At 45.0% G+C, this 24,070-nt stretch overlaps 1 protein-coding gene across 4 annotated transcripts in view; it reads right to left on the bottom strand.

Moving 5' to 3' along the window:
* Positions 1–6,652: 6,652 nt before the first annotated feature.
* The window catches only part of MAST3 (microtubule associated serine/threonine kinase 3), a 99,247-nt gene continuing 81,829 nt past the window's right edge, over positions 6,653–24,070 (bottom strand). For all 4 annotated transcript variants that reach the window (XM_060785745.2, XM_067473554.1, XM_067473555.1 and 1 more), the window contains 7 exons: positions 22,723–22,967; positions 19,999–20,211; positions 19,016–19,242; positions 16,074–16,196; positions 13,242–13,378; positions 12,927–13,129; positions 6,653–9,075 (listed from right to left, as the gene is read on the bottom strand). In XM_060785745.2, coding sequence (XP_060641728.2) covers positions 8,090–9,075; positions 12,927–13,129; positions 13,242–13,378; positions 16,074–16,196; positions 19,016–19,242; positions 19,999–20,211; positions 22,723–22,967 — 2,134 coding nt within the window. In that variant the 3' untranslated portion in view covers positions 6,653–8,089. The remainder of the gene's footprint in view (positions 9,076–12,926; positions 13,130–13,241; positions 13,379–16,073; positions 16,197–19,015; positions 19,243–19,998; positions 20,212–22,722; positions 22,968–24,070) is intronic.

The following is a 24,070-nucleotide window of genomic DNA, read 5'->3' as shown; positions in this document are numbered from 1 at the left end:
TAGAGACAGCTGTGCTGGGAAGCTCTGGTCTATAAATTAGCAACAAAGTCAGGGGCTCAGTGGTGGCTGCAACTGACCTACTTCGTGGGGGTTCCTGATCCAAGCACCGTCTCTTTGTTCCAGTGTAAGATCTTGCTGAAGGCTCTTGACGTTTGCGACTTGTAAGCCTGTTTATCAAAGACTTTAATTTCTGTCTGATGTGAAGACTTTTGTTTTAAGTTGACTTGAAGGCCATGCATCATCATCGAGATTGTACTTTCTGTTTCACGGATTGCATTATCTTTATTTTGGTTGAATTAAAGCCTTTAATATTTACTTTCACTTGTGTCCAAGGTTGTTTCTTGCATAGAACCTGACACTGAACTTCCCAGCACAGTTGTCTTTAGGGCGTGGTCTGATTGCTCAGCGTTTTCTCTGCTAGCCTAGCTGATCTCCTTCTGACTTCTTTCTCCCTTCTACGTTCCAGAAATGTAGGGATTTGTGATATATCTGCTATCTTTTCTGCTACTTACCACTTAACCTCAAATCCCCAGGTTCTGCTTCTTCAACCGCATGTGTGTTCCTTCTCCCTTAGAATCAGAAGAGCAATCTCATAGAGCCAACCATGAGTGGATGGAAATGTGGCGGAGTTTGGATAAGTGTATATTTTTATTGGGTAGTTTGAATCTGAACTCTCTAACTTTCTGCAAAATTTGCTACCAGGTTGAACCGTTTAATCATCCCTGCATGTGTGCTCAGTACGGGGATGAAGTCCTCTCTCTATGAGCCAACTATGAGTGGATGGAAATGTGACCGAGTTCGGTAAAGTGTATGTTTTTATTGGGTAGTTTGAATCTGAACTCTCTAACTTTCTCCAAAGTTTGCTACAAGGTTGAACCGTTTAATCGTCCCTGCATGTGTGCTAAGTACGGGGATGAAGTCCTCTCTCTCTATGAGCCAACTATGACTGGATGGAAATGTGACCGAGTTCGGTAAAGTGTATGTTTTTATCGGGTAGTTTGAATCCGAACTCTCGTAACTTTCTCCAAAGTTTGCTACAAGGTTGAACCGTTTAATCGTCCCTGCATGTGTGCTCAGTACGGGGATGAAGTCCTCTCTCTCTATGAGCCAACTATGACTGGATGGAAATGTGACCGAGTTCGGTAAAGTGTATGTTTTTATCGGGTAGTTTGAATCTGAACTCTCGTAACTTTCTCCAAAGTTTGCTACAAGGTTGAACCGTTTAATCGTCCCTGCATGTGTGCTCAGTACGGGGATGAAGTCCTCTCTCTCTATGAGCCAACTATGAGTGGATGGAAATGTGACCGAGTTCGGTAAAGTGTATGTTTTTATCGGGTAGTTTGAATCCGAACTCTCGTAACTTTCTCCAAAGTTTGCTACAAGGTTGAACCGTTTAATCGTCCCTGCATGTGTGCTCAGTACGGGGATGAAGTCCTCTCTCTCTATGAGCCAACTATGACTGGATGGAAATGTGACCGAGTTCGGTAAAGTGTATGTTTTTATCGGGTAGTTTGAATCTGAACTCTCTTAACTTTATCCAAGGTTTGCTACCAGCTTGAACCGTTTAATCGTCCCTGCATGTGTGCTCAGTACGGGGATGAAGTCCTCTCTCTATGAGCCAACTATGAGTGGATGGAAATGTGACCGAGTTCGGTAAAGTGTATGTTTTTATCGGGTAGTTTGAATCTGAACTCTCTAACTTTCTCCAAGGTTTGCTACCAGCTTGAACTGTTTAATCGTCCCTGTATGTGTGCTCAGTATGGGGATGAAGTCCTCTCTCTATGAGCCAGCCATGAGTGGATGGAAATGTGACCGAGTTCGGTAAAGTGTATATTTTTATCAGGTAGTTTGAATCTGAACTCTAACTTTATCCAAGGTTTGCTACCAGCTTGAACTGTTTAATCGTCCCTGCGTGTGTGCTCAGTATGGGGATGAACTCCTCTCTCTATGAGCCAACTATGAGTGGATGGAAATGTGACCGAGTTCGGTAAAGTGTATATTTTTATCAGGTAGTTTGAATCTGAACTCTAACTTTATCCAAGGTTTGCTACCAGCTTGAACTGTTTAATCGTCCCTGCGTGTGTGCTCAGTATGGGGATGAACTCCTCTCTCTATGAGCCAACTATGAGTGGATGGAAATGTGACCGAGTTCGGTAAAGTGTATGTTTTTATCGGGTAGTTTGAATCTGAACTCTCTAACTTTCTCCAAAGTTTGCTACAAGGTTGAACCGTTTAATCGTCCCTGCATGTGTGCTCAGTATGGGGATGAAGTCCTCTCTCTATGATCCAACTATGAGTGGATGGAAATGTGACCGAGTTCGGTAAAGTGTATATTTTTATCAGGTAGTTTGAATCTGAACTCTAACTTTCTCCAAGGTTTGCTACCAGGTTGAACCGTTTAATCGTCCCTGCATGTGTGCTCAGTATGGGGATGAACTCCTCTCTCTATGAGCCAACTATGAGTGGATGGAAATGTGACCGAGTTCGGTAAAGTGTATGTTTTTATCGGGTAGTTTGAATCTGAACTCTCTAACTTTCTCCAAGGTTTGCTACCAGCTTGAACTGTTTAATTGTCCCTGCATGTGTGCTCAGTATGGGGATGAAGTCCTCTCTCTATGAGCCAACTATGAGTGGATGGAAATGTGACCGAGTTCGGTAAAGTGTATGTTTTTATCGGGTAGTTTGAATCTGAACTCTCTAACTTTCTCCAAAGTTTGCTACAAGGTTGAACCGTTTAATCGTCCCTGCATGTGTGCTCAGTACGGGGATGAAGTCCTCTCTCTATGAGCCAACTATGAGTGGATGGAAATGTGACCGAGTTCGGTAAAGTGTATGTTTTTATCGGGTAGTTTGAATCCGAACTCTCTAAATTTCTTCAATGTTTGCTACTGGTTTGAACCATTTAATCATCCCTGCACGTGTCCTCAGTACGGGGATGAAGTCCAACTTTCTCCAAGGTTTGCTACCAGTTTGAACCATTTAATCGTCCTCGCATATGTACTCAGTATAGGGATGAAGTCCTCTCTCATGGAATCGACTATGAGTGGATGGAAATATGCTGGAGTTCAGAAAAGTGTATGTTTTTATCGGGTAGTTTGAATCTGAACTCTCTAACCTTCACTAATGTTTGCTACCAGTTTGAACCATTTAATCATCCCCGCACGTGCGCTCAGTACGGGGATGAAGTCATGTCGACTATGAGTGGATGGAAATGTGATGGAGTTTGGATAAATGTGTATTTTTATCGGGTAGTTTGAATCTGAACTCTCTAACTTTCATCAATGTTTGCTACTGGTTTGAAACATTTAATCGTCCCCTCACGTGTGCTCAGTATGGGGATGAAGTCCTCTCTCATAGAGCCAACTATGAGTGGATGGAAATGTGATGGAGCTTGGTAAAATGTATGTTTTTTTTAAATTGGGGAGTTTGAATCTGAACTCCAACTTTCGTCAAGGTTTGCTATTTTATTTGACGGCTTGTTTTGCATCAGTGAAAGTTGGCAATAGACATGTGCATTCAAGGAAAATCTTGTCCTGTTTCATGTCCTGGCTATTGGTTGGGGGCCCCAATCCATTTTTGTAAGGCTCCCAAAATTGGGAGGGTTGTTTTTGATTCTTTAATTTCGGGGCCCAAAAACAAGAAAATTATGGGAAGGGGGCTTCCCACCAACTGGGTCCCCTTCCTGGCATGTGTTTTTACCTGTCACCTGCTGTTTCTACTCTTAGAGGAAGAGGCACTTGGCTGTAGGCACTGACTGGCGCGGAAGCTTTCCGGGCCTGCCTGTACACCTCACCACGCACGCACTCTCCTTGGAAAGAGAGTGCATGTGTGGCGGGGTGTGCAGGCAGGCCCGGAATGTGCACACACGCCTGCCAGTCCTGCAACCAAGTGCCTTTTACTCTAGAGTAAGAGGCGCTCAACCGCAGGCGCCCCCTGAGAGTGCTTGTGTGGCGGAGTGTGCATGCAGGCCTGGAGCATACCTGTAGCCAAGTTCTGCATCTGCCGGCCTACATGTCCCTGCCACACATGCCCCACCACACTCTCCGAGAGTGAATGTGTGGCAGGGCATGCAGGCAGGACCAGAGCACGCCTGCCTGCCTGCACACCCTGCCACACAGGGTAAGGAGACAAGTTCAGGTGCACACAAAAGCAGGCTTTTCTGTCGAGCAGATTTTTGTGTGAGGAGGGGGCTTCCCGTTTTTTGCATTTGAAGAAACAGAAGACACGAAAGAAACGGTAGAAATGGTCGGAACGAATTTCACGCACATGTCTCATTGGCAATATATCTTACTGATATATATATTTGTTTCCCTTCTGACCCATTTTGTATCAGTAAGATACATTGCCAATGAGACATTCCTCATTCTCCTCTCCTGGTTCTGTGCATCGTCTACCTTTTCTGTCCAGAAACTCACTTTGCAAGAAAGAAAGCACCAGGATTGTGGCGCAGCTGGCTGAGTGTCAGCTGCATTAAGATCACTCTGACCAAAAGTTCATGAGTTCGAAGCCAACCCAGGTTGGAGTGGGTTTCCAACCAATTGTGTGCAGCCTGTTGTCAACCTTTGCAACCCGAAAGACAGTTGCATCTGTCAAGTAGGAAAATAAGGTACCACCTTAAAGTGTGGGGAGGCTAAATTAACTGATTTATGAGGCCATAAAGAAGACTCCAGCAAAGCATTCCAGCGGGGAAGCATGCGGGGAATGCGGAAGTGCTTCATCAGCGTCGCAGATGGATGATGAAAGCGACAGCTCCCTGGGTGGCCAGAAAAAAGTTAAATAACCTCTGTGTATGTCTGTATATGTTTGTATGTCAACAACTGGCATTGAATGTTTGCCATATATGTGTACACTGTAATCTGCCCTGAGTCCCGTGCGGGGTGAGAAGGGCGGAATATAAAAACTGCAAATAATTAATTAATTAAATAAATAAATAAAGACTCCGCAGCCACAAGAAGTGCTATCCAAGGGAGAAAGTGAGAGGTGGGGGTCCTGCTCCACCGCCATCTCCATTTATTTGGCTTTTTTTCGCCCTTTGCAAAACGTCTCCTGCAAATAAGGGACACAAAATATACCCCCTTTCCTTTTGGGGTTCCTCCATGCCTTGCCTGTCCCTTGCAAATAGTCCAAAGTGGGGATATATATATATTTTTGCAAGAATCAGCTCTGAGCGGACAACATATGCATATTTCACCATGGAATTGGCTCAGAAAGGAGGCTTTGCATCCACCAGGCCCAATGCAAAATAAGCATTCAACCTCCTTTTTGGGTTCCTTAGAAAGATAGGCTCCAACCCAGCCGGAATTCACAACCACAATTGTTTGCCCCGAAAGCCAATACCAACAATAATAACACTATGTAACTATGGTTTTTTTTGTTCCCGGGTTATCAATGTCATTATTTTCTAATTGGTTCTAAAACAAAAACATGGTTCACGCTGGGTTGTTTTGAGTTTTTTGGGTGGTATGGTCATGTTTCAGAAGCATTCTCTCCTGACGTTTTGTCTGCATCTATGACAGGCATCCCCAAAGGTTGTGAAGTGTGTTGGAAACTAGGAAAATGGGGTTTATATATCTGTGGAATGATGTCCAGGGTGGGAGAAAGAACTCTTGTCTGTTGGAGGTACATCCGGCAAAGGACAAGAAGGACCCTCTCAACTCTGCAGGAGTCTCCTGTTTCCCATGCAACAGTGGACAAGTCTACATGGGGACCACCAAACGCAGCAACATTTCCCAGGCACGAATCAGGGAACATGAACAGCACTGCAGACTAAGTCAACCAGAGAAGTCAGCCATAGCAGAGCACTTGATGAACCAACCTGGACACAGCATATTATTTGAGAATACAGAAATGCTGGAGTACTACAACAACCACCATGTCAGACTACACAGGGAAGCCATTGAAATCCACATCCATGTGGACAATTTCAACAGAAAGGAAGAAACCACGAAAATGAACAAAATCTGGATACCAGTATTAAAAAAACTCTAAAATCAGGACAGTAAATAAAGAACAGCACTCAGAAAGAGGGGAATTCCAGACAAGAAACAATCAGGACCAGCTAATCACTCAACAAAGGATTCCCTCAGGCAGTAAGAAGCCAGACCTTGAAACTGCAGGTCATTAAATGCTAATCAAGGTGGCCTATTGAAACATTCACACCTCCTTCAAACAGAAAAAGAGTTCTTTCTCTCACCCTGGACATTATTCCACAGGTATAAAAGGTAAAGGTAATCCCCGTGACATTAAGTCCAGTCACGTCTGACTCTGGGGTGTGGTGCTCATCTCCATTTCTAAGCCGAAGAGCCAGCGTTGTCCGTAGACACCTCCAAGGTCATGTGGCCGGCATGACTCCATGGAGCGCCGTTACCTCCCCGCATAAACCCCATTTTCCTAGTTTCCAAAAGACCTCACAATCTCTGAGGATGCCTGCCATAGATGCAAGCAAAACGTCAGGAGAGAATACTTCTGGGTCATGGCCATACAGTACGGAAAACTCAGAATAACCCATTGATTCTGACCATGAAAGCCTTCGATACAATGGTTCAAGTTTATTAAAGTTTATTAAACTTTAAAAACTGCAAAAGAAACCTGCAAAAAAAGTTTATTAAACTTTAAAAACTGCAAAAATAATGTCTTTGTGGGCAGGGCATCCTTCTGCAACAGCACATTTTGCGATAGTTTTTCCATGAATTATCTCGAGTCACAATGCATTCAGCATGGTTTGTGCCACAAAAACAAAGTTTCTGGAGTAGAGCAACTACTTTTCAAGTAAGGGTCGCACAGTTTAACAGGAAATAACACTTTTAAACCAGGAACAGAAAATAAAATTTGCATTTTTTTTTACATAGTGTAGTAATAGTTATAATTATTCCCCCTTTTCTGGCATCAAAATATGTTCAAACAACAACAACGGTAAGAATAAAAGTGGTACAAAAGCTACAGGAATGACTTCTTCCCAATAACAGTCCCGAAACAGAAGGCGTCAAGCATCCAAACCTTTGGAAAAATGGGGTGGCCCACAAACTGCACTGCTGGGAGTTGTAGTCCCTCCACAAAATGCTCTTCCCAAGGGGAGATCATTTGGTCTCACTGGGGGGAGGGTGCAATAAGTATTGGGGTTCAACACAACTGGAGATGACAGCCAGGGACTTTTCGTCTGGCCGAAAGAGAAATGTAGAGATGTAGAGAACGTCCAAAACAACCTTCATTGTTGCTCCTGCTTTGTGCCCATCTCCATCAACAGATCTATCTGCAGTTGCTTAAATAACCCAATTTTTTTAAAAAATTAATTATTATTATAGGGCATTTTTGGTCCTTAAAAATTATTAAAAATAATACAGAGTTGCGGGGCTGAATTTTAGGAATCAAGAAGTGGGGCGGATGGGGAAAGAGAGCCAAAGGGAAATAAAGGGAGAAAGGTTCTGTTAAGAGAAATGCATCAGACCCTTATTTCCATCTTCGTAAACAGATAATAAGGGGGAAAAGATCCAGTTGAGAGAAATGCATCAGACCCATAGGCCTCCTATCTACACTGCCAGATGATCTGCTTTGAACTGGATTATATGGACAGTGTAGACTCACAGAATCCAGTTCAAAGCAGGTCATAATGTGGATAAGCTGCTTTGATAAATCTGGATTATATGGCAGTGTAGAAGAGGCCTCAATTTTCCTTCTTCGTAGGGTAAATAAAGGGAAAAGGTCCAGTTGACAGAAATGCATCGGACTCTTCTTTCCTTCTTTGTAGGGTAAATAAAGGGAAAGCTCCAGTTGAGAGTGTCTTTCTTCAAAGGGTACTAAAGGGAAAAGGTCCAGTTAAAAGGGAAATGCATCAGATCCTTATTTTCTTCTTTTTGGGTAATCAAAGGGGAAAGGTCCAGTTACGAGAAATGCAGCAGACTCTTCTTTCCTTCTTGGTAGGGTAATAAAGGGAAAGGTCCAGTTAAAAGGAACATATCAGATCCTTATTTCCTTCCCTATGGGGTAAATAAAGGGAAAATTGCTCCCGAGGGAGGGATAACGGGCACACAGGTCAGAACTGGCCAGTGGAAGGAGAAAGGGGGGGCCCACATTTAAGGAGGCGCGCTCTTATCTATGGCAACGGTTCCAAATCAACCCCTGGTGGCTCCTCCTCCTCTTTATGACCAATCTGGGGGTCATCTTGGGGGTCTGGCAGAGACTCCCGGCGCTGGGAGGAGGAGACGCTGGTGTACTCCACAGCCGTGCTTCCATCAGCTTGCTCGATGTACACCCGGGCCTCCAGGCGGAGCGGGTAGGATGCTTGGCATTCCCATGAGGCTGACGATGCCGGAGGATCTGCTTGGCACTCCCATGATGCCGCTGCTGCTGGAGGATCAGCCCCTTGGACCGCAATGTGGGGCACAGGTGTGCGGCCGGGCACCTCCGCCACCCAGGGAGCTGTGTGGAGGCCCGCCCGTCTCGTTGGGGTCCGCTTCTCCGTGGGGGGCTCCCCTCCAGCGGCCTCAGGCTCGTCGAAGCTGACCTCCTGGACAGCCTCCTGCTTCTTGAAGGAGTCCCGGCGCTCTGAGAGGTTCAGTCGCCGCATGACCACCACCTCCTGGTGGTCAGACCCAAAGCCTCCGCCAGACCAGTCCCGGAGGCGGGATCCCCCCTCAGGGCTTTCGATGGGGTCTTCATCCCCTGGCACGTGGGTTGTCTTCCGGCTGGCAGGGATCTTCTCAGCCGATTGGACCCTCTTCAGGAGTGGGGAGCGGGAGCCTTCGGCTGAGCGGGGTCGGGCGGCTTGGCGGGCAACAACAGGTGGGGAGAGGGTCTTGCCCTGGAAGGTTGGGGGGACTTTGGGGAAGGGGAGTGGGGAAGGGGAGCGTTGTGGGGAGGTGGGATGAGGAGCTGTGGAGGAGGAGGAGGAAGAGGAGGAGGGGGTGCAGGCCAGTGGGGAGGGGGGGATGCTGCTGGTAGACTTGCGGCGGCCCACTTTGTATCGCTGGCCGCTCAGCTTGGGCCCCAGGCCATGGAGGGAGCTGGGCCGGATGTGGCCCGCAGGGGAGGTCGGAGTGCTGGACACCGGGGAGGTGCTCTGCGGTGAGGAGGATGCATCTGCAGAAGAAAAGGAGGAGGAGATGAGAAAAATGGCTGTCTTGCATGCTCTCCACAGCATGTTTAATTGTGTTGACACCAAAGCCAGTTGCACACTTTTTGCGAAATCTTCTGATAAGGTTGCTGTGAGTTGGAAAAGACTTGGAGACACTCAACAACAACAACAGATAGACAGATAGATTTTTAACTAGTGTAATTTATGAAGCCATAAAAATCTCCAGCAAGCATGCGGGGAATGAGGAAGTACTTCATCAGTGTTGCGGATGGACGGTGAAGTGAAAGTTCCCCTGGTGGCCAGAAAAAGTTGGAATTTTAAATATTTATTTATTTATTTATTTATTTATTATTCGAACTTATATGCCGCCACTCCCCTGGGGCTTGGAGCAGCTCTGACTGTCTGTCTATATATTTGTGTGTCTATGGCATTGAATGTTTGCCATGTATATGTACATTGTAATCCGCCCTGAGTCCCCTGTGGGGTGAGAAGGGTGGAATATAAATAAATCTATATAAATAAAAATGTAATGTCTGTTTGTGGGATTAACATAACTCAAAAACCACTGGACGAATTGACACCAAATTTGGACACAAGACACCTATCGGGCCAATGAGTGACCATCACTCATAAAAAAACTGAAAAACACTTCAGAAGGGACTTAAAAAGCAAAACAAAAAACAAAAAAAAATACATTACAACGCATGTGCAAAACTACATTCATGTGTGTGTGTATATATATATGCAAACAGCCTGAAGAAGAGAAGGCTGAGAGGGGATATGATAGCCATGTATAAATATGTGAGAGGAAGTCACAGGGAGGAGGGAGCAAGCCTGTTTTCTGCTTCCCTGGAGACTAGGACGCGGAACAATGGCTTCAAACTACAAGAGAGGAGATTCCATCTGAACATGAGGAAGAACTTCCTGACTGTGAGAGCCATTCAGCAGTGGAACTCTCTGCCCCGGAGTGTGGTGGAGGCTCCTTCTTTGGAAGCTTTTAAACAGAGGCTGGATGGCCATCTGTCAGGGGTGATTTGAATGCAATATTCCTGCTTCTTGGCAGAATGGGGTTGGACTGGATGGCCCATGAGGTCTCTTCCAACTCTTTGATTCTATGATTCTATGAAACACACATATACACAAATATATACACACACAAAACACATGTACACAGACTGGGCCACAGCGAGAGAGTATTGATAGAAAGATAGATATTAGGCATGTGCAATCGATATAAACTTGTTTCAAAAGTAATTACAAAACTGGGGGGTGCCGGTGTTTTGTTTCTAAAGTGTTTCCAAAGTGTTGTTAGTGAAAATTGTGTGACTATGATGAGAGTAACAAAATTTAATTCCTTTTTTCGTTATAGTCATTGCGAAAGTGGGGAAACTTCAGGGGCTCCCTTCTTCCTCATTTTTACAGTTATTGGGGTGAAACTTGCTATAATGGTAATACACTGTTGACCACTGTTAGCCCATCAAGTTTTGGAATGTTTCACTTATCCACAGATTTTGGGGATGTATTTTTTTTAAAAATGTTTTTTATGAACAACAAGAGCGATCGCCTTGAATTTTCTATACGATGACACAAGATAGGAGGGAATCATTCCCCCCAACTTTCACAAATATTCATATATCTACTGATTTTAGGGATTTAGATGATATAGGGAGAGAGAAATGATATAGAGAGATCTAGAGAAAGAGATGAATGATAGATGATAGAAATAGATGAGGTAGATATATTGATAGATGAGAGAGAGATGACAGACAGGCATAGATGATAGAAAAAGACACACAGATAGACAGACAGACAGACAGACAGACAGACAGACAGATAGATAGATAAATAGATAGATAGATAGATAGATGATATATAAATGAGATAGATAGATAGATAGATAGATAGATAGATATGGAGAAAAAGATTACTGATAGATGATAACAGTAGATAATAGATAAGATAGATATATAGTAATATATCTACCTTATCTATCATCTACTGTTGGAGAAAAAGATAATTTGTACATGATAACAGTAGATATTATATATCTACCTTATAGATCTGTTATAGAACTCCAATATGCTAATGATAACACAGTCTGTGCGCATTTAGAAGAAACAAGCCACTCTAAACACCTCTGCAGAAGCGAACGTGAAGCTCAGCCTCTCATTGAACATGGAGAAAACCAAAGTGCTCTTCCAGCAGGCACAGCCAATCCCTCTGCAATGCCAGAAATACAGCTTAATGACGTAACATTGGAACATGTTGACCATTTTTGCTTCCTTGGCAGCCACCTTTCCACAAAAGTCAACACTGACACTGAAATACAACACCGCCTGAGCTCTGAGAGCGCAGCATTCTTCCGAATGAAGCAGAAAGTGTATGAGAACTGGGACATCTGTAGGGAGACTAAGGTGTTTGTTTATAAAGCCATTCCCCTCCGGACCCTGCTATACGCCTGCGAAACATGGACTGTCTACAGACGTCACACGCAACTCCTGGAATGATTGCATCAGCGTTACTTCCAAAAAATCCTGCAAATCTATTGGGTAAAAGACAGGCGGACAAATGTCAGCATGTTGGAAGAAGCAAAGACCATCAGCATTGAAGCGATGATCCTACGCCATAATTTCCACTGAACTGAATGCCATGTTGCCCGAATGCCCAATCATCATCTCCCAAAGCAGTTACTCTACTCCGAACTCAAAAACGGGAAACGTAATGTTGGTGGACAGGAAAAGAGATTTAAAGATGGGCTTAAAGCCAACCTTAAAAACTGTGGCACAGACACTGTTCGCAGGTTCGCAGTCTGGGAGTTCTCCTGGACTCATCGCTGAGCCTGGAGCCCCAGGTTTGCTGCCCGGAAGCTGCAGCAAGTCCAACGCGTGGCAGCCAGATTACTAACGGGTGCGGGGTACAGGGAGCACACCACTCCGCTGTTACACCAGCTCCACTGGCTGCCAATTAGCTTCCGAGCACAATTCAAAGTGCTGGTGTTATCCTATAAAGCCCTAAACGACTCCGGCTCTGTTTACCTCTCTGAACGTATTCTCCCTTATGAACCATCAAGATTATTAAGATCGTCTGGAGAGGCCCTGCTCTCGGTCCCACCGGCCGCACAGGCACGCCTGGTGGGGACGAGGGACAGGGCCTTCTCGGTGGTGGCCCCGCGACTCTGGAACTCTCTCCCACCGGAGATCAGAACCGCCCCTTCTATCCTGACATTTAGGAAACGGGTGAAAACGTGGTTGTGGAGACAGGATTTCGATGAATGAGACGACACCCTAGGATTTTGTATGGAAGATGATGTATATTTGATTTTAATATGACGACTGACCACCGTAGTTTTAAATATATTGTTATTTTAAATGTGTTACTGTAATTGTGAACTATGATATTTTACTGATTGTATGTGTTTTTATGGTTGGAAACCGGGCTGAGTCCCTCAATGAGGTGAGAAGGTTGGTATAGAAAACTTTGAAATAAATAAATAATAAATAAATAAAGTCCTGGCCCTTGAGCACTCTAACTGGAGGTGAGCTGTGACCAGCAGTGCTGCAGAATTAGAAGAGGCACAAATGGAGGGCGAAAGGGAGAAATGTGCCAAGAGGAAGGAGCATCAAGCCAACCCTGACTGGGACCACCTTCCACCTGGAAACAGATGTTCTCACTGCGGCTCAAGAATAGGACTCCACCTACGGACCCACCACCAAGACACTACACTTGGAGGACTACCATCCTTGGGATATGAGGAATCTCCTAACAATATAGATAGATGATAGATGAGAGAAAGAGAGAGATGACAAACAGACGTAGATGATAGAAAGAGAAAAAAGAATGATGGGTTCCGGCTTACCTGGGGGGGCATCTGGGGCAGGGCTTCGGCAGGGGGGTGTGGGCCCGGGAGAGAGGCTGTGGGTGGGGGACCCCGGGAGGCTCTCGCCGGAGGAGAGGGAGTGGTGGAGCCCCGAGGAATAGCTGCGGCTGGTGTGGAGAACCGAGGCGGAGGCAGCAGAGGAGGAGGGCTGCCGGGAGATCTTCCGGAAGAGAGACTTCCTCCTACCGGGAGGCAGAGAAGAAGAAGCACATCACCCTTCGGGTCCCAAGGACGTCTGCCGTTTTTATTTCTTAATATTAGTTCCACATCGTAATTCTATTTTGGTCACCCTACCTGTCCTGGCTGTCTCGTTTCCGGCCCTTCTTGCTCCGCCTGGCCATCCGGGTCTTGGAGCTGTTCTTCCGGGCCGGACCCACTTTGATGCTGGTGTTTTCCAGGGCGGTGGTCCTCAGCGCCACTTTGTTCCCGCTCTGCAAGGCAAATGGCAAACGTGAAATTGCAAAGTGAATGGCTCTTTAAGGGGATATGCTGTTGTCAAACCCCATGCAGGGAAAAAAGGGGGGTCCCTCTAGATAGCCAGTACGCCTGCTCCCATCATACACATAACTTTGTACAAATACAGCTCTGCCCATTCTCTTGCTTTGAGTTATTCCAATTTTAACCATGACATATAATTCTTGTTTTTAGGATAGTTTTCCTAATTGCTCATTCATAACCTTTCTTGGTCATTTGGTGATTGAAAATTCACCATTATTTTAGAATACCGTGTGTTCCCTGAAAATGACACTGTCTTATATTTATTTTTCCTCAGGAAGACACACTATGGCTTATTTTCAAGGAATGTCTTATTTTCATTAAGTACTAGCCGTCCCCTGCCACGCATTGCTGTGGCCCAGTCTGTTGATCTGGAAAATAACGAGAAAGTATTGGTTTCTAATATATGTAATTTCTTTATGCTTGTGGGTAAACAGTATTTTTTGGTCTTTCTTTGTCAGTGTTGATGGGGAGAGTGTCTGGTTTGCCTACTCTGGAATATGCAACATACCATTGTCCTTCTTTAGGGGTCCCTTTCACATCTATGACACTATATCTCTCTGTGTGTAAATCATATATATCTATCTATATCTATGGCTGGATGGCTCTTTGTCAGGAGGGCTTTGATTACGTTTTCTTGCCCTGATGAAGAGAGTTGGACCGGATGGCCTTGAGTATTTTCTGTTGGTCATGGGGGTTCTGTGTGGGAGGCTTGCCCCAATTCTGTCATTTGTGGGGTTCAGAACACTCTTTGATTGTAGGTGAACTGTGAATCCCAGTGACTACAACTCCCAAATGTCAAGGTCTATTTCCCCCAAACTCCATCTATGTTCATATTTGGGCAAATGGAATATTCGTGCCAAGTTTGGTCCAGATCCATCATTGTTTGAGTCCATGGTAGTCTCTGGATGTAGGTGAACTACAACTCCCAAACTCAAGGTCAATGCTCACCAAACCCTTCTAGTGTTTTCTGTTGGTCATGGGAGTCCTGTGTGCCACATTTGGCTCAATTCTATCATGCTGTTTGATTGCAGGTGAACTATAAATCCCAGCAACTACAACTCCCAATCCATCTATCTATCTGTCTATATCTATGGCTGGGTGGCTCTTTGTCATGAGGACTTTGATTACGTTTTCTTGCCCTGGTGAAGCGAGTTGGATTGGACGGCCTTAAGTATTTTCTGTTGGTCAAGGGGGTCCTGTGTGGGAAATTTGCCCGTTCATGTCAGATAAGCAAGACTCTACTGTATTATATTATATTATATTATATTATATTAGCTGTCCCCTGCTACGCGTTGCTGTGGCCCAACCTGTTGATCTGGAAAATAAAGTAATGAGAAAGTGTTGGTTTCTAATATATGTAATTTCTTTATGCTTGTGGGTAAAGAGTATTTCTTGCTGTGTCTTTGTCAGTGTTGATGTGGAGAGTATCTGGTTTGCCTACTCTGGAACATGCAACATATCATTGTCCTTCTTTAGGGGTCCCTTTCAAATCTATGATACTATATCTGTGTGTGTGTGTGAATCACATCCGTCTGTCTGTCTGTCCGTCTGTCTATCTATCTATTTATCTATCTATCTGTATCTATGACTGGATGGCTCTTTGTCAGGAGGACTTTAATTATGTTTTCTTGCCCTGGTGGATGGAGTTGGACTGGATGGCCTTAAGTATTTCCTGTTGGTCATGGGGGTTCTGTGTGGGAAGTTTTCCCCGATTCTGTTGTTCGTGGGGTTCAGAGTGCTCTTTGAGTGTAGGTGAACTGTGAATCCCAGTGACTGCAACTCCCAAATGTCATGGTCAATTTCCCCCAAACTCCACCAGTGTTCACATTTGGGCATATTGAGTATTCGTGTAGAGTTTGGTCCAGAACCGTCATTGTTTGAGTCCACAGTGATCTCTGTATGTAGGTGAACTACAACTTCCAAACTCATGGTCAATGCCCACCAAACCCTTCCAGTATTTTCTGTTGGTCATGGGAGTTCTGTGCGCCAAATTTGGTTCAACTCCATCGCTGATGGAGTTCAGAATGCTCTTTGATTACAGGTGAACAATAAATCCCAGCAACTACAACTCCCAAATGACAAAATCATAATTTTTTGAGTGATGGTCACTCCTTGTGTTGTGAGATGTTTTGTCGCCAAATTTGGTGTGATTTCGTTCATGGGTTCTTTTGTTTTTAAGGTACTCATTATGCACAGAGCATTTATATATATAGATCCATTGATGGTATGACATTAATTTCAACAAATACTTTTTGAAAGGGGAAAATAACAGAGGAAAAAATAAAGTCAGATTCCGTGCGTTCGCGCATGCATACGTGCGCGATTGCATCAATTTGGGACTATAAAAACCCACGATTCAGAAACAGTCAAACATGGCGCTTTAGTTCCACAGATTTTAAACTCTTGTAATTTTTCATCTCCTTGTTTCTAGTCGTTGATTGGGAAGTAAAGAAGGACTAGAGATATATAAGGGGGGGGGGTGTCTGCATCAACACTTCGATGGATCCTGTGAGTTTACTAGATAGACTGAGTCTAGTGCAAAATGGATGGTATTTGGACCCCCTCCAACATGAACTCTGAGCTGGTTCCCTTTGTTTATGCCCTTTGGGGCCACACTCCATGGCCCACCTTCAGCAACAGCTCCACCACGTCCATGTGCACCAGGCCCAGCACCGATTCCCCGTTCACGTGAGTGATGAGGTCTCCAGCTCGCAGGCCGGCCTCCTGGGCTGGACTGCCTTCTTCCACGCTCTGCGGGGACAAAGAGAGAAAGAATGGTTGACCATGGCGTTCTCATAAAGAAGCTATTAAAATCTGACCAAATCATACTCCTGTTAGCTAGACTGGGAATTGGGTACTAATGAAGGGTAGTAAGGTAAAGGTAGTCCCCTGACATTAAGTCCAGTCATGTCTGACTCTGGGGTGTGGTGCTCATCTCCATTTCTAAGCCGAAGAGCCAGCGTTGTCCGTAGACACCTCCAAGGTCATGACTGCATGGAGATGAAGGGTATGTCTACTAAATTCAAATTCCAAGCCATGAAGGATCCCTTTGAGGTACAAACATATACACACATTCATTTTATATATACCAAAAATATATGTATATATGTGTGTGCATGTACACACATACATACACACAGATATAGGCACATGTACATACATGTATACACACACACATATATACACATAATAATAATAATAATCCCAAATGTAGACTCTACAAGGAAGCAGATGAAACAATAGATCACATCCTCAGCTGCTGCAAGAAGATCGCACAGACAGACTACAAGCAGAGGCATAACACCGTTGCTCAGATGATTCACTGGAACTTGTGCCACAAATACCAACAAAGAACTGGTGGGATCACAAGTTGGAAAAAGGTACAGGGAATGAACACGCCAAACTCCTCTGGGACTTCCGGATTCAGACAGACAGAGTTTTGGAGCATAATACTCCTGATCTCACAATCGTGTTAAAAAACAAAGTATGGATCGTCGATGTCGCAATCCTAGGTGACAGCAGGATTGCAGAGAAACAACTGGAAAAGCTGACATGATATGAGGATTTAAAAATCGAACTGCAAAGACTCTGGCACAAACCAGTCAAGGTGGTCCCAGTGGTGATCGGCACACTGGGTGCAGTGCCTAAAGACCTTGGCCTGCACTTAAACACAATTGGCGCTGACAAAATTACCATCTAAGGCCACCTTACTGGGATCTGCACGCATTATTCGCCAATACATCACACAGTCCTAGACACTTGGGAAGTGTCCGAAGTGTGATCCAATTCAACAGCCAGCAGAGTGTCTGCTGTAGACTCATCTTGTTGTGTTTATAATAATAATAAAAATAAGAAACAACTTTATTTATACCCCGCCACTATCTCCCCAAAGGGGACTCGGGGCGGCTTACATGAGGCCGAGCTCAGAAATACATTACAGCAAAATACAATAAAATAAAAACAAAACAACAGAACTGACACCACAACAAAATAGAGAAAACATAGGAATACAATAAAACAAGGCAAAATAAAACAGAACAAGATAATGCAATGAGAAATCCATCACACTGAGTGGACCACATAGACAACATAAAATGATAAAACTCTGGATGAGAAAAAGAAATGTTTGTGAGGGAATAAACTCATAGGAGACGGAGTAATGAAGACAAGCTTTCACACAGGTGGAGGAAAATACAGTGAGAGGACAACATACGCACATATACATGCATATATACATACATACACACATATTCACAGACAAAGCATATATATATACACATACATACACACATACATACATATGTATATACACACACACACACACACACACACACATATATATATATATATATATATATATACATACACGGGTGCACACACTTGGACATATATAACACACATACACATAGAGACATATACATGCCAAAGATAGATAGATAGATAGATAGATAGGACACATACACACTTCATATGATGCTATGGTACTGCGAATTTCAAATGAAACAAATAGGGGCGGATCTGGCCAGAGTGGTCCATGCCTTGCTCACCTCCAGATTGGACTACTGCAATGCGCTCTATGTGGGGCTGCCCTTGAAAACGGCCCGGAAATTCCAACTGGTCCAACGGGCGGTGGCCAAGTTGCTAACTGGTGCTCTTTACAGGGAGCGGTCAACCCTCCTGTTTAAGGAGCTCCATTGGGTGCCGTTCTTTTTCCGGTCCCAATTCAAGGTGCAGGTGCTTACGTACAAAGCCCTAAACGGTTTGGATCCCGCCTACCTGCGCGACCGTATCTCCGTATACGAACCCACACGATCTCTCCGATCATCTGGAGAGGCCCTGCTCACGATCCCACCTGCGTCGCAAGCGCGATTGGTGGGGACAAGGGACAGGGCCTTCTCCGTGGTGGCCCCCCAACTCTGGAACTCTCTCTCCAAGGACATCAGACAAGCCCCAACGTTGACAGTCTTTAGGAAGAGCTTGAAGACGTGGCTGTTCCAGTGTCCCTTCCCAGAATAGGAAACTCCAAGCATCATGTCCCAAATGCACTTTACTAGAGATTTAAGATTGTCTGCACACTGCACGTATCCCCAAAAACCTATCCATTTCACCTGTCATGTCCAGCATTTTTAAAATTTAATCATTACATTTGGCCCAGCCTTAGTTTTAAATGCGTCGTGGTGTTATTGTCTAATGTTTACTGCTAGTCTTTTAATGTTTATTGTTTTGTTTTATGAGTTTATGAGTTTATTTATTGTTGTATTTGTTATGCTGTTGTTTTATTGATGTGTTGGGCCTCGGCCTCTTGTAAGCCGCACCAAGTCCTTCGGGAGATGTTAGCGGGGTATAAATAAAGGTTTATTATTATTATTATTATTAAATATTTAATCCCCTTTGAGATTTTGGAGCCACCCTTTCTAACAGCACGTATATGGCTGAAAATATAATAATAAACATATAGATTTTTTTAAAGCCATGGGGAATTGGTGCTCCCCTTGACTGTGCCAAAATGGTAGATTGAGGGAAGGTACAATGATGATGTTGTTGATGTTGTTGTTGTTATTGCTGCTCACCCAAACCATGTGGTGGACGGCGTAGATGTCGCTGTCGCCCATGTAGACCCGGATGGCGCGAAGGGTGAAGCCGTACTTCTTGCCTTGGCTGTGGATGACGATGGGGGGCCGCAAGCCAGCACACCCCAACAAAGGGTCCCGGCTCGGGGAGGAATCCCGGGAGGAAGGGTTGGAGGAGAGCGAACGGGGGGAGATGGGGCTCACCAGGGCGCCCCCGCCGAAATCGTCTGCAAAGGAAGAACGAATCATGGATAGTGAATAGAACAACTTTATCGTCTTTGTACATCATACAATGAAATTCAAAGCCATCCCCAATGCAAATCTTTTAAAATAAAATCTCAGCCTGCGTATGTTTGTGCTCGCAAAACTCGAAAAGTAGTCCGTTGATTAACTTGCCATTTTGACACAGCATTGCGTGCCAATTCGTATGTGCTTTTAGAATAAAATGAAATTTGGACACAACATTGCCTTCGAATATTCCTGCTTCTTGGCAGGGGGTTGGACTAGATGGCCCATGAGGTCTCTTCCAACTCTTTGATTCTATGATTCTATATAAATAAAGATGATGATGATGATTATTATTATTACACTTTGTCCCGAATAAACTGTATTTATTCCATTTCTAAAGTTTTATCTGCAGTCTATTGTCAATAGTACATAGTCCATCTATTTTAAAAAAAAACCCAAGAGAGGTTATCAAAGGCTTTATTTGCATCTAAGAATATTGGCACTCCTTGCTGTTCTTTCTATACTTGTTGTAGATATTCAACTTCCTTGAAAACTATCCTCAGGTTATCTTTTTGAAAGAATGTAAAAGGAACCCATCTACTCCTTTCCATGGGATTGCATTGATTGTATTGATCAGAACCCGGATCAGGTGGACACCCTTTTGCTGGGGAATAAAGGAAGACCTGTATTGCTAAATAAGGTCTGTGTCTAGAGGAGAAGAAAGCCACAGTGGAAGGGTGTCTCTCAGGACTGACCTGAACTGATGATGAGCGAAAGGGCCGAGACAGACGCCGACTTGGGCACCCTCCCGCCCGAGGCCAGGCGCTGCTGATGCTGATGCTTTGCGGGGCTCTCCTTGGGGGTCCCCATTCGCCTCCCACTTTCAGCCTCCGAGGCCCTCGGGGTGGAGTGTTTGGCGCCAGTGCTGTTGCTCCGGAGGCGGACCCGGTTTAAGCTGGCCAGGTCGGCTGCATGGAGGAGAGACACCCATTTGGAGATGAGAAGCAACCACAGGGCCTTCCCCTCTCATTACCCTCCCATTCAGCCTTCTTATGTGCAAACTGTCCCCAAGTTACGAACGGCTGACTTACAAACGACTCCTAATTAAAACAATGGGGCTGAGACAACAGGAAGTGCGAGGAATCTTCCCCGATGGTGCCTTCCGACCTGGCAGAAGGGGGCAGGACTGGGTGGTTTTTGGAGGTCCCTCCCAAATCTAGGATACGATATCTATCTCATCTATCTCATCTATCTATCTATCTATCTATCTATCTATCTATCTATCCATCCAGGTAGTCCTCGAGTTATAAACATCCAACTTACAAGCAATTCCTAGTTAAGGGCTGAGACAACAGGAAGTGAGAGGAACCTTCCCCTCAGATAGCAAAACAAACCTCACAGGAATTATATCCCTTCCTTATATGAGCCAAAACTTATATATACAGTAGATTCTCACTTATCCGACCTTCCGTCTTATCCAATGCTCTTATCCGATGCCCCCCTTTTATTTATTTGTTTGTTTGTTTATTTACAGCTTTTATATTCTGCCCTTCTCACCCTGCAGGGGACTCAGGGCCGATCACAGTGTACACATATATGGCAAACATTCAATGCCAATTTTTGACATACAAACATATACAGACATACGCAGAGGCTATATTTAACTTTTTTTCTGGCCGCCAGGGAAATCTGTCGCTTTCATCGTCCATCTGCGATGCTGATGAAGCACTTCCGCAATCCCCGCATGCTTCCCCGCTGGAATGCTTTTGCTGGAGTCTTTTTTATGGCCTCATAAATCAGTTAATTTAGCCTCCCCACACTTTTAAGGTGGGACCTTATTTTCCTACTTGACAGATGCAACTGTCTTTCGGGTTGCAAAGGTCGACAACAGGCTGCACACAATTGGTTGGAAACCCACTCCAACCTGGGATGGCTTCGAACTCATGAGCTTTTGGTCAGAGTGATCTTAATGCAGCTGACACTCAGCCAGCTGCGCCACAATCCCTTTTCCTCTAGCACTTCCCCTTCAATTAAAGGTGTGCTCCCCAATTCTGTCTCCATTGCCAATAAGTGAAAAAGGCAAGACGAGGAGGAGGAAGAGGAGTGAGGGAGGGAGGAAGGGGGAAAAAGCGGCAGGACACGAAGTGGAAGCACCCTCCCTCCTTCCCTCTGTGATTTCCACGCTCCTCTTTCGCATCCGGGCACTTCCTGCTGGGGCGCCCTCACCCCGAGACATTGCCTTGCCTTAATGCTTTGAGTCCCTGTTGTTAGTATTCTAGGTTTGTAGTGCCACGTCGGATGGGTAACAGTAGGAGACTTCGTATTATCTGACATTTTCGTATATCTGACATTCTGCTGGCCTGTTTATGTCAGATAAGCGAAACTCTACTGTATATGGAGTTATGCTTAAGAAATGCCGCTGTCCCGACTTATATGCAAATTCAACTTAAGAACAAGCCTACAGAACCGGGACCACCAAACGCAGCAGCATTGCCCAAACATGAATCAAGGAACATGAAAGGCACTGCAGACTACTTCAACCAGAGAAGTCAGCCATAGTGGAGCACCTGATGAACCAGCCTGGACACATTATATTATTTGAGAACACAGAAATGCTGGACCACACCAACAACCACCATGTCAGACTACACAGAGAAGCCATTGAAATCCACAAGCATGTGGACAATTTCAACAGAAAGGAGGAGACCATGGAAATGAACAAAATCTGGCTACCTGTATTAAAAAAACTCTAAAATTACAACAGCAAAACAGCAGAGAGGAAACAACCAGGCACATCTTAACACCTCTCAACAAAACATTTTCCCAGGCTCAGCCAGGCCTTCAAATGCTAATGAAGGTGGTCAGCTGAAACATTCACACCTAGCTTCAGCAGAGAAGAGCTCTGTGCCCCACCCCAGTCATTCCACAGATATATAAACCCATTTTCCTATTTCCAACAGACCTCACTACCTCTGAGGATGCTTGCCATAGATGCAGGCGAAACGTCAGGAAAAATGCGTCTAGAACATAGCCATATAGCCCGAAAAAACCCACAAGAACCTAGTGATTCCAGCCATGAAAGCCTTCGACAATACATAGAACCGATCTTGTTCGAAATTTAGGGTCTGCCTATATAAGGGCAAAGTTTGTCCTTTGACATTTTGCAATCCAAGGGAGTCATTTCTCCCAAGGTTCGGTTGGGGAAAGTTGTGGCTATCCTAAGGCTCCAGAAACCCCTTCAGCACACACTGTCAGGATGCCAATTCCAGCCATGTGACAAAGGCCAAATTGGTCAACCTGACATAGAATGCAAGGAGGAAGAGGAGGAGGGAAAGACTGAGTTGATAAGCTAGTCTTTGTTATGAGAATTGAGGAAGGCTGGAGGGGGACGTACGTGTGGGCAGGAGACTATATAACCCATCATTTTGTTTTTCTTGTAGTCTAAAAGGAGTTTGAGAACCTGACACGCGTGGACGTACCTGCCAGTGCCGAGGGTTTGCTGGGGCCCTTCAAGGAGGGCGGGAGGGCCTCGGGGTCCCCCACCACGAAGACGGGACGCTCCCGCTTGGCCGGGGCCCGGGAAGGGCTCTCGTCCTCGGAGGAGAAGGCAAACCTGGGCATGGCCTCCAGGCTGCAGGTGGCGCTGAGGGGCCCAGGGCCCCGGTGGGCGCACTCCTGGCGGAAGGCATGGACGGTCGAGCCACAGGAGGTCCAGGCGCGGAGCCTGCATTGGAGAAAGAGAGGAGGGTGTTTCAAAAGCCAAAAGCCGAGGCACACTCATTTATCATCTATTTATCTCTCTGCCCCAACCTTATTTTCCATCTTCATCGCTATGATACTTCATCTTGTTGATGGGAAGCTTCCCACCAGAGTGGAAATCATCTATCAAATAGATGGCAAACTATTTAACCTCAGCAGACTAAAAACCAAAGCCAAGGTCACAACAACACCTGTTATAGAACTCCAGTATGCTGATGATAATGTAGTCTATGCACATTCAGAAGAAGACCTACAAGCCGCTTTAAACGCTTTTGCAGACATACAAAAAGCTTGGTCTCGCTCTGAACATCGAGAAAACTAAAGTGCTCTTTAGTCACCAGTCAATCCCTCTGCAATGCCAGCTTAATGGTATAACATTAGAAAATGTTGACCGTTTCCACTACCTTGGAAGCCACCTTGCAACAAAAATCAACATTGATACTGAAATACAACACTGCCTGAGCTCTGCGAGTGCAGCCTTTTTCTGAATGAAGCAGAGAGTGTTTGAGGACTGGGACATTCATAGGGAGACCAAGGTGCTTGTTTATAAAGCTATTGTCCTCCCAACCCTGCTATATGCCTGTGAAACGTGGACTGTCTACAGATGTCACACGCAACTCCTAGAATGATTCCATCAGCGTTGCCTCCGAAAAATCCTGCAAATCTCTTGGGAAGAAGACAAGTGGACAAATGTCAGCGTGCTGGAAGAAGCAAAGACCACCAGCACTGAAGCAATGCTCCTACACCATCAACTCCCCTGGACTGGCCACATTGTCTGAATGCCCGATCACCATCTCCCAAAGCACTTACTATACTCCCAGCTCAAGAATGGGAAACGTAATGTTGATTGACAGGAAAAAAAGATTTAAAGATGGGCTTAAAGCCAACCTTAACAACTGTAGCATAGACACCAAGAACTGGGAGGCCCTGGTCCTTGAACACTCTAACTGGAGGTCAGTTGTGACTAGCAGTGCTGCAGAATTTGAAGAAGCAAAAATGGAGGGCGAAAGGAAAGAATGTGCCAAGAGGAAGGCACATGAAGCCAATCCTGACCGGGACAGCCTTCCA

The sequence above is a fragment of the Anolis sagrei genome, chromosome X (assembly GCF_037176765.1).
Source record: "Anolis sagrei isolate rAnoSag1 chromosome X, rAnoSag1.mat, whole genome shotgun sequence".
NCBI lineage: Eukaryota > Metazoa > Chordata > Lepidosauria > Squamata > Dactyloidae > Anolis > Anolis sagrei.
Note: the sequence above shows the minus strand (reverse complement) of the source record. Positions and strands in the feature narration are given on the sequence as shown.